This window comes from Haematobia irritans, chromosome 5 (assembly GCF_050003625.1).
Source record: "Haematobia irritans isolate KBUSLIRL chromosome 5, ASM5000362v1, whole genome shotgun sequence".
Classification (NCBI taxonomy): Eukaryota; Metazoa; Arthropoda; class Insecta; order Diptera; family Muscidae; genus Haematobia; species Haematobia irritans.
This window is the reverse complement of record NC_134401.1, coordinates 133,339,331-133,351,067: the sequence shown is the minus strand read 5'-3', so window position 1 is coordinate 133,351,067 and position 11,737 is coordinate 133,339,331. Positions and strand designations below refer to the sequence as shown.

Genomic DNA, 11,737 nt, shown 5'->3' with positions numbered 1-11,737 from the left:
ATGTTTTCGAAAATAATATGGTTTTTAAGTGCATTCGTTATAAGCTGCACAAATGGAGCATTGGACTGGTGTGATCCCAAACTATGTCCGAAGGATGTAAAACATACAGCTTGCGAAAATACTGGGGTAAGTTACAACGGTAGCCACTCGAGCCAAAAATAACCTACTAAAACTTGGAGAAAATTTTACCAAATTTTATTTCTATAGAAAATTTTGTTAAAATTTGTTCTATATAAACTCTTATCAAAGTTTTATTTCTGTAGAAAATTTTGTTAAAATTTGTTCTATATAAAATTTTATCAAAATTTTATTTCTATAGAACATTTTATCAAAAATTTATTCCTATAGAAAATGTTACCAATAATTTATTCCTATAGAAAATTTTATCAATTTTTTTTTTATAGAAAATTTTGTCAAAAATTTATTTCTATAGAAAATTTTATCACAAATTTATTTCTATAGAAAATTTTGTAAAAATTTCATTTCTATAGAAAATTTTGTCAAATTTTAGTGATATAGGAATTTTAAAGATTTTATTACTATAGGAAATTTTGTCAAAATTTTATCGCTATAAGAAATTTTGTCAAAATTTTATCACAATTTTATTTCTATCGAAAATTTTGTCAAATTTTATTTATATAGGAAATTTTTTAAAAATTTTATTACTACAGGAAATTTTGCCAAATTTTATCGCTATAAGAAATTTTGTCAAAATTTTATTTCTTTAAAAAAATTTGTCAAAATATTCTTTCTTTAAGAAATTTTGTCAAAATTTTATTGTTGTAGGAAATTTTGTAAAACTTTATTTCTAGAGAAAATTTATTTCTATAGGAAATTATGTCAACATTTTGTTTCAATAGAAAATTTTTATTGTTTTAGCAAATTTTGTCAAACTTTTATTGCTATAGAAAATTTTATCAAAAATTTATTTCTAGAGAAAATTTTGTAAAAAATGTATTTCTATAGAAAATTGTATCACAATTTTATTTCTATAGAACATTTTGTCTAAATTTTATTTCTATATAAATTTTTCCCAAAATTTTTTTTTCTGTAGAATATTTTGTCAAAACTTTATTTCTATTTAAAATTTTGTGAAAAATTTATTTTATATAGAAAATTTTGTCAAAATTCCACTGCTATAGGAAATTTTGTCAAAATTTTATTTCTATAGAAAATGTTGCCAAATTCTAGTGATATAGGATTTTTTTTTTTTTCAATTTTATTATTATAGGAAATTTTGTCAAAATTTTATTTCTATGGAAAATTTTGTCAAAATTTTATTTCTATAGAAAATTTTGTCAAAATTTTATTTCTATAGAAAATGTTGTCGACATTTGGTTTAAATAGAAACTTTTATCAAAATTTTACTTCTGTATAAAATTTTGTCAAAATTTTATTGCTTTAGCAAATTTGGTCAAAATTTTATTGCTATAGGAAATTTTGTCAAAATTTTATTTATATAGAAAATTTTGTCAAAATTGTATTGTTATAAAAAATTTTGTCAAAATTTTATTGCTGTAAAAAATTTTGTCAAAATTTTATTTCTAGAGAAAATTTTGTCAACATTTTATTTCTATAGAATATTTTTTCAAAACTTTATTTCTATTTAAAATTTTGTGAAAACTTTATTTTTTATAGAAAATTTTGTCAAAATTTATTTCTATAAAAAAATTTGTCAAAATTTTATTGCTGAAGGAAATGTTGTCAAATTTTATTGATATACGAATTTTTTAAAAATTTTAATACTATAGGAAATTTTCTCAAAATTTTATTTCTATAGAAAAATTTGTCAAAAGTTTATTGTTGTAGGAAATTTTGTGAAAATTTTAGTTCTATAGAAAATTTTGTCAAAATTTTATTAATTTAGCAAATTTTGTCAAAATGTTATTGCTATAGAAATGTTTATCAAAAATTTATTTCTATAGAAAATTTTGTCAAAAATTTTTTTCTATAGAAAGTTTTATCACAATTTTATTTCTATAGAAAATTTTGTCTAAATTTTATTTCTATATACATTTTTGTCAAAATTTTTTTTCTGTAGAACATTTTGTCAAAACTTTATTTCTATTTAAAATTTTGTGAAAAATTTATTTTATATAGAAAATTTTGTCAAAATTTCACTACTATAGGAAATGTTGTCAACATTTTATTTCTATAGAAAATTTTGTCAAAATTTTATTTCTATAGAAAAAATTTTCAACATATTCTTTCTATAAGAAATTTTGTCGACATTTTATTTCTTTAGAAAATTTTGTCAACATTTGGTTTCAGTAGAAAAATTTATCAAAATTTTATTTCTATAGGAAATTTTGTCAAAATTTTATTGCTATAAGAAATTTTGTCAAAAAAATGTATTTATACAGAAAATTTTGTCAAAATTGAATTTCTATAGAAAATTTTGTCAAACTGTAAAAAATCTACAATTTTTGATAGAATTCTACAAACTGTCGAAACCATGTGAATTATTCTTTCTATTTTAGAGCAAATTAATCTAACTTGCCCCCATCAACGAAGTGAGATGGTTTCGTGCATTCGAGTTTTGCACGCTTAGGGTCCTAACCTCAATCCTATACTCGGTCGACAATCCAAAAATATTTCTAAAGATTCGTTATTTTAACAACGATGGAAAAGTCGACTTTCTGCTATTGTATCCCAATGGCCCCCAATGAGTTTCTCAAGTTTCCTTTTTTTCTTCTTAAAATTGAAAAAAGTTTTAATATTTTATTGTTACTGTTCTTCCAGGAATTCCATGAAAGATGTCCATCCGACGCAATTATGATCGATTTGGAGCCATATCGCGATTTCATACTACACGAACACAATAAACGACGCAATTTCATAGCCAGTGGTCTTTTACCTGGCTATTATCCCGCATCACGTATGGCTGCCCTTGTCTGGGATGAGGAGCTGGAATTTCTGGCAGAATTGAATGTCCGAACATGTGTTGTGGATCATGATGAATGTAAAAATACCTATCGTTTTCGCAATGTGGGACAAAATCTAGTTGCCATAGCTCGCCTAAAGCAGGAACGTCAAAATATAACCGAAATTCTATTGACAGACCTATGGCTATGGTATACGGAACATAAATTAATTAACAGCGATTTCATGACGGAATTTAAAGTTAATATGAATTTGTAAGTATTTCATTCATCAAATGGAGCATACTAAAAATGAATATTTTCTTAAATTGTTAGGACATGGTCACACTAGGCAAATATTTGACATAAAATGAGTGTCAAACTTTTTTCTAGAAGCAAACATTGGAAATCGCTCCTATCCTCATGTTATGTATCCAATACGAGCTAAAAATGTTTGCAGGTTTTGCTATGGTGACGTTTTTTTACCTACACTGAAAAAAATAGTGTCGTGCAATTTTGCTTAGCATAGAAGACGCATTTCATTAATATAAAGTTTTTTTCCTTGTCCATAAGTCGATAAACTTTTCAATAAGGCGTATTGTCCTTATAATTAAATGATTTCACTTAAAAATGGGTATCAAAACATGAAAGAAAAAATGTTTGGGCTAAGGTCAACTTGACTTTAATAATTCAGAAAAAAAATTAAATCTAATGAAGTTGTCTTTAAATTTGTTGTCTTTTTGCATCTTGACTACAAAGCAAAAAATCGTTCAAATATAGGACATGATTTTCAACAATTTATTTTAAAGACGTTTTCTACTTGAAACAAAGCATGATTTTTAATGGATGTCGAGTCTTGTAAAATAAAGTTGTTGTTAACTCGTTTTTAAAGGACTTTCATATTAGATGAAGAAAAAAAGCTGAAAAGTGAAAAATTAAAATTTGCTTCCTAGAAGCAAGTACACAAAACCCAAATTTAAAAGAGAATTGTGTCTTAAAACTATCCTTACTTGTATTCTCCGCTTCTTTGGCTCGGAATCAATACCAAAATTTTTAAAGTAAGGACAAAATCTGTGGAAACGGGCATGCTTTTTTTCAGTGGAGTGTGACCGCACCTTTAAAGATATTTTGATATGAATTTTTAAATATTTACTGTAACCTACACCACTGTACTGGAAATGTTGGTCCTAATATGAAAGAATAGGCAATTTGAATTTTAGCACAAGCAATTTACACTATATTAACGACACATTTCTTTAAAATAAAGATATTGTATTTAAAAGAATGCTCGTAATCTTTGATTAATTTTTTCTTTTAATTTAGGACACAAATCTTAGGAATTTTACTTCAAAGACATATGGCTTAAGGGAGCCATATGTCCTTAAAGTACGGCAATATTTCCTTAAAGTAAACAAAAAACATTTTAATTTAAAGAAATAATTCTTAAAATAATAAAATAATAAATTATAAAATATATAATTATTAGATTACAGTGTGGTATATTAATATACCATCCTGTAAATATTTTATATATTTTTTTATTTTATTGTTTAAAACCACAAAACGTCGGAAATAACATCAACTTATAGAGGGGTGTGCTCTGTTATTTAAAATCGCAAAACCCAAAATAAAGATAAATAAATAAATTTACATTTAAAAATTATTGATATAAACGTCAAAATTTAAATAGAAAATTTTGTCAAAATTTGGTTTCCATAGAAAATTTCGTCAAAATTTGGTTTCAATAGAAAATTTCGTCAAAATTTTATTTTCATAGAAAATTTTGTCAAAAATTTATTTCTATAGAAAATTTTGTCAACATTTTATTTTTATAAAAAATTTCGTCAATATTTTATTTCTATAGACAATTTTGTCAAAATTTTATTTTTATAGAAAATTTCGTAAAAATTTTAATTCTATAGAAAATTTTGTTAAAATTTTATTTCTATAGAAATTTTTGTCAAAATTTCATTTCTATAGAAAATTGTATCAAAATTTTATTTCTATAGAAAATTTTTTCAAAATTTTATTTCTATAGAAAATTTTGTCTAAATTTGGTTTCTATAGAAAATTTCGTAAAATTTTATTATTTCTATAGAAAATTTTGTCGCAATTTTGTTTTTTAGAAAACTTTGTTAAAACTTTATTTTTATAGAAAACTTTGTCAAAACTTTATTTTTATAGAAAATTTAGTCAAAATTTAATTTCTACAGAAAATTTTGTCAAAATGTTATTTTTATAGAAAATTTCGTCAAAATTTTATTTCTATAGAAAATTTTGTCAAAATTTTATTTCTGTACAAAATTTTGTCAAAATTTTATTTCTATAGAAAATTTTGTCAAAAATTTCTTTCATTTTCTATAGAAAAATTTTATTTCTATAGAAATTTTTGTAAAGCTTTTATTACTATATAAAATTTTGTCAAAATTTTATTTCTATAGAAAATTTTGTGAAAATTTTATTTCTATATAAAATTATGTCAAAATTTTATTTCTATAGAAAATTTTGTCAAAATTTTACTTCCATAGCAAATTTTCTTAAAAAAAAAATTTGGTCGAAATTTTCTCAAATTTTGATTTCTATACAAAATATTGTCAAAAATTTTATTTCTATACAAAATTTTATTTTTGTGAAAATTTTATTTCTATAGAAAATTTTATCAAAATTTTATTTCTATGGAATTTTTTTTTCAAAATTTTATTTCTATAGAAATTTTTATCAAAATTTTATTTCTATAGAAAATTTTGTCAAAATTTTAATGCTATAGAAAATTTTATCAAAATTTTATTTCCGTAGAAAATTGTATAAAAATTTTATTTCTATAAAAAATTTTGTCAAATGTTTATTTCTATAGAAAATATTGTCAAAATTTTATTTCTATACAAAATTTTGTTAAAATTTTACTTCTATAGAAAATTTTCTCAAAATTTTATTTCTATAGAAAATTTAGTCAAAATTTTAATTCTATAGAAAATTTTATCAAAATTTTATTTCCATAGCAAATTTTCTTTATAAAAAAAAATTTTTCGAAATTTTCTCAAAATTTTATTTCTATAGAAAATTTTGTCAAAATTTTATTTCTATACAAAATTTTGTTAAAACTTTATTTCTATAGAAAATTTTGTCAACATTTTATTTCTATAGAAATTGTGTCAAAATTTTAATTCTATAGAAAATTTTGTTAAAATTTTATTTCTAAAGAAAATTTTGTCAAAATTTTATTTCTATCGAAAATTTTGTCAAAATTTTATTTCTATAGAAAATGTTGTCAAAATTTTATTTCTATATAAAATTATATCAAAATTTTATTTCTATAGGAAATTTATTCAAAATTTTAATTCTATAGAAAATTTTATCAAAATTTTATTTCCATAGCAAATTTTCTTTATAGAAAAAGAATATATAAATAAAATTTTATCAAAATTTTATTTCTATAGACAAGTTGTCAACATTTTATTTCTATAGAATTTTTGTTAAAATTTTATTTCTATAGAAAAAAATAATCTTATTTTAAATTTTCTGGATTAAAGAGTAAAAAAATTTCCTGTTTTTTTTTAATTTTTCATTTGATCAGAAATAACCTTCTTTTTTTGTTTTTCTCTTCCTTTGCAGTGAAAAATATGGTCATTTTGCCGAATTTGTTTTGGATCGTAATACTCATGTGGGTTGCTCCATGATACGTTATACTCGTCCAGATTTTCCACATGCGTATATTTATAATCTGGCCTGTAATTATGCCAGCATTTTTGCTTTGGATGTACCTGTCTATTTGGCCGGTAAACCCGGTTCGGCGTGTAAGACGGGCCGGCACAATCAATACCCGGCTTTATGTTCTACACAGGAAGTTTATAACCCAAATTATTGAAAAACTTGGTCAGTGTGTAACTGGTGAAGAGGCGGAAATGTGGAATTACACTTTGCGAGTACTTTGCTTTAATCCGACAATTGTTATCCATTTATTTATGAGATTTCCCACGGCAAAATAAAAAGACTGTTTTAATTTTATTTGACCCATTGATTGAGTATTGTTTAAATTTTTTTTTTTGTTTTTGTTAATGATTTTGCTGTCGTTTGTAATGAATGGGAAGTTTTTGAACTTTATCTGGTAACAAAATAAGGAGAGAGTTTAGTAATATTTTTTGTTAATTATCATATTACTATGTGGGTTGTTAAGCAGCTGCGCATTGTGCTTTTTTGTGAAACGCTATAATAGCTGGAAATCAGAAATACGACAAACACTAAAAATCATTTCTAAAATGTATAGGATGTATAATATAATGTTGCCAGTTCGCCACTTCGCCCTATTTTTGACCCCCCTTAAAAACAAACTAGATTTGGCACAAAATCGACTTAGCATACTTTGCAATTAACGTATCAACATTAAGATGTCGAAATCCAAAATATTTCTTCAGTTAGATAGCAACAAAAAAAATAAATGCTACAAATTTTTTTGATATTCAGAACATAAAAATATTTTTTTTTTTTTTGCTATAACATTAAAAACCAGTTCAATAATTTAATGACCTCTTATTAAAGATGCAAGCATAATGACATATGGAAGATGTCAAACTTAATTATGATATTTTTTATAGAAAAAGACACAAAACCGCTCATCTTCACATTTTTACTGTCATTGTGAAAACGGAAAATCCAATATTCGATTACTACAACCAGGTGAAGTGTAACAAAGTTAAATGAGCCCTTGCCTTGCGATTGACAAATGTCAAAGCAAATTCATAATAAACTTGTGCTCAGAAGCTCTTCAACAAAATATCCACAATAGGTTTCAATTACAAATAGCTATGTCAAGATCTCATACATTGTATTTTTGAGATGTAATGGCAGAAGCTTGAGAAATAATGTATAGTCCTACACGCAAAAAAATGTTTACTCCATAATACATAAAAAATATTTACTCCAAATAAAATCCAGTTAACTCACTTGTGCCCCAAGTATATTATTCGCACGACCATTTACGAATGGCCGAAACTCATATGCCATCGTGGTTTTGAAATATCAATCGGATGTATGGTGTGTACGATGACTATTTTTATTGATAATCCCCCTATCAAGATGGGCGAAAATAGATTGACAAAAATTGATGAGAATTTCTAAAAAGTTGCACGAAAAATGTCATTCCCAATAAACGGTGGCACACTATCTCTATAAAATGGCACACAAAATGGCCTACATTTTTATAATAAAAAACCCGAATTCTACGAATTTATTTAGGTTTTTTTCTACGAAATTGTAAAACCACCTCAAATTGGATATAATTTAACCTAACAATCGCACCCTTAAAAAAATCGCTTCTGTAACATATACCCCAAACTCAGTTTGCTTCAAGCATATATATTTTCAGGATTGGTGCAAACAAAATAATTTTGTATTGATCGAACATATTATGTTTCACCTTAGGGCATACACTGGTAGTAAACAATTTTAATGAAATTTCCTTTGTGTGGATATAGTTTTAAGGCACCAATTGGTTACTTCCATTATTTTACTTTCAGCATACTCTCTAGGTCTCTCTTTCTAAAAACATATATGTTTTTAGGCTATTTCCAAATAAATATATGTTTGCATCTAAGCATATTATATTTACAAACATTTTATGTCCCAAATATAATATGTTCTAACATATTAACATATATGTCCCAAACATGTTATGCTAGTTTATGAACATTATATGCTTGCACTTAAAAATATTGTGTTAAAAAATTTGAGTTCCACACATATAATGTTTACACCCAAACATATGAAAAACAGTCTTTTTCGTCCGTGCGGTTTATCACAATTTCATCGAAAATTAATCCTGTAAATTTTCAACCAGTAACTTGGATTAACTTTGTTTTTATTTTTACAATATTTTCTATAGAAAAAAAATTGACAAAATTCTGTATAGAACGAAAATTTTGACAAAATATATAGAATAGAAAATTTTGTCACAATGTTGTTTTATAGATAATTTTGTCAAAATGTGGTTTCTATAGCAAATTTTGTCAAAATTTTATTTCTATAACAATTTTTGTCAAAATTTCATTTCTATAGAAACTTTTGTCATTTTCTTTCTATGGAAAATTTCGTCACAATTTTCGTTTTATAGAAAATTTTGTCAAATTTTGTTTCTATAGAAATTTTAGTCAAAAATTTCTTTCTATAGAAAATTTTGTCAAAATTTTATTTCTATAGAAAATATTGTAAAAATTTTATTTGTATTGAAAATTTTAAATAAATATAAAATAAACTAAAAATTTATTTTTATTTTCTTTTTTTGTCAAAACATAATTTCTATAAGAAATTTCAAAATTTTCTTTACAGAGAAAATTTTGACAACATTATCTATAGAGAGAAACAATTTTGACAAAATCTTCTATAAAAAGAAAATTTTGACAACATTTTCTATAGAAAGAAAATTTTGAAAACATTTCTATAGAATTAAAATTTTGACAAAATTTTCTGTAGAAAAAAAATGTTGACAAAATTTTCTATAGAACGAAAATATTGAGAAAATTTTGTATAGAACGAAAATGTTGAGAAAATTTTGACGACAATTTCTATAGAAGGGAAATTTTTAACAAAATTTTCTATTGAACAAAAATTTTGACAAAGTTTTCTATAGGAATAAAATTTTGACAAAATTCTATACAAAAATAAAAAGATTGGTTCAAAAATAAAAAGTTCACACAATTTTCTATAGAAAGAATAGTTTGTCAAAATGTTCTCTCTATATAGAAAATGTTGTCAAAATGTTCTATAGAAAGAAAATGTTGACAAAATTTTCTATAGAAATAAAATTTTGATAAAATTTGCTATAGAAATAAAATTTTGACAACATTTTCAATCGAAATAAAATTTTCTATAGAAATAATATTTTGACAAAATTTTTTATAGAAAAAAAATTTGACAATTTTTTCTATAGAAACTAAATTTTGACAAAATTTTTTAGAGAAATTTTTTCTATAGAAATAAAATTTTGATAAAATTTGCTATAGAAATAATATTTTGACAACATTTTCAATCGAAATAAAATTTTGATAAAATTTTCTATAGAAATAAAATTTTGACAAAATTTTCTATAGAAATAATATTTTGACAAAATTTTCTATAGAAATAAAATTTTGACAAAATTTTCTACAGAACGAAAATGTTGACAAAATTTTGTATTGAATAAAAATTTTGAAAAAATTTTGTGTCGGAATAAAATTTTGATAAAATTTTCTATAGAAATAAAATTTTGGCAAAATTTTCTATAGAAATAAAATTTTGGCAAAATTTTCTATAGAAATAAAATTTTGACAAAATTTTCTATAGAAATAAAATTTTAACAAAATTTGCTATCGAAATAAAATTTTGATAAAATTTTCTATCGAAATACAATTTTGATAAAATTTTCTATAGAAATAAAATTTTGACAAAATTTTCTATAGAAAAAAATGTTGACCAAATTTTCCAAAGAAATAAAATTTTGACAAAATTTTCCATCAAAATAAAATTTTGATAAAATTTTCTATAGAAATAAAATTTTGATAAAATTTTCTATAGAAATAAAATTTTGATAAAATTTTCTATAGAAACAAAAATTTGACAAAATTTTCTATAGAAAATTTCAACGAAAGTGTTGACAAAATTTTGTATAGAATAAAAATTTTGACGAAAATTTCTATAGAAGGGAAATTTTGAACAAAATTTTCTATTGAAGAAGAATTTTGACAAAATTTTCTATAGGAATAAAATTTTGACAAAATTCTATACAAAAATAAAAAGTTCAAACAATTTTCTATAGAAAGAATAGTTTGTCAAAATTTTCTCTCTATATAGAAAATGTCAAAAATTTCTATAGAAAGAAAATGTTGACAAAATTGTCCACAGAAATAAAATATTGATAAAATTTGCTATAGAAATAAAATTTTGACAAAATTTTCTACAGAAATAATATTTTGACAAAATCTTTTATAGAAATAAAATTTTGACAAATTTTTCTATAGAAATAAAATTTTGACAAAATTTTCTATAGAACGAAAGTGTTGACGAAAGTTTGTATAGAATAAAAATTTTGACAATTTTCTATAGAAAGAATAGTTTGTCAAAATTTTCTCTCTATATAGAAAATGTGGTCAAAATTTTCTATAGAAAAAAATTTTGATAAAATTTTCTATAGAAAAAAAATTTGATAAAAATTTCTATAGAAATAAAATTTTGACAAAATTTTTTATCGAAATAAAATTTTGATAACATTTTCTATAGAAAAAAAAATTTTGAAAAAATTTTCTATCGAAATAAAATTTTGATAAAATTTTCTACAGAAATAAAATTTTTATAAAAGTTTCTACAGAAATAATATTTTGACAAAATTTTCTATAGAAATTAACATTTTGACAAAATTTTCTATAGAAATAACATTTTGACGAAATTTTCTAAAGAAACAAATAAAATAAAGAATAAATAAAATTTGACAAATTTTTCTATAGAAATAAAATTTTGACAAAATTTTCTATAGAAATTAAAATTTTGACAACATTTTCGATAGAAATAAAATTTTGACAAAATTTTCAATAGAAATAAAATTTTTACAAAATTTCCTAGAGTAATAAAATTTTGTCAAACTTCAAAATAAGTGGTTTGATTAATTTGTTAGATTTTTAGTAATAGTTTTTTTTTGTAATTTTGGTAGAATATTTTTGGCACGAGTGGAAACCGTGTCAAATTTCAACCAAATCGGATGAGTTTTGTTTCTCCAGTTTCAAGCCAAATATCTGGTTTGTTCTGAAGTTAGCGTGCTTATAAAGTGCTTTGATGGGACTTTTTCTGAGTGAACCCTTATAAAGTTTTTGCTCCGTCGCCTTATGATATATTAACCACTGATGACAATCAAA

The 11,737-nt window shown here is 22.7% G+C and overlaps 1 protein-coding gene across 1 annotated transcript; it reads left to right on the top strand.

Annotated features, from left to right (window-relative positions):
- On the top strand, positions 1–6,871 carry LOC142240058 (antigen 5 like allergen Cul n 1-like). Its single transcript, XM_075311778.1, has 3 exons — positions 1–126; positions 2,743–3,137; positions 6,474–6,871. The coding sequence occupies exons 1-3, from the start codon at positions 1–3 to the stop codon at positions 6,724–6,726; spliced, it is 774 nt and encodes a 257-aa protein (XP_075167893.1). The 3' UTR covers positions 6,727–6,871.
- The last annotated feature ends 4,866 nt before the right edge of the window (positions 6,872–11,737 follow it).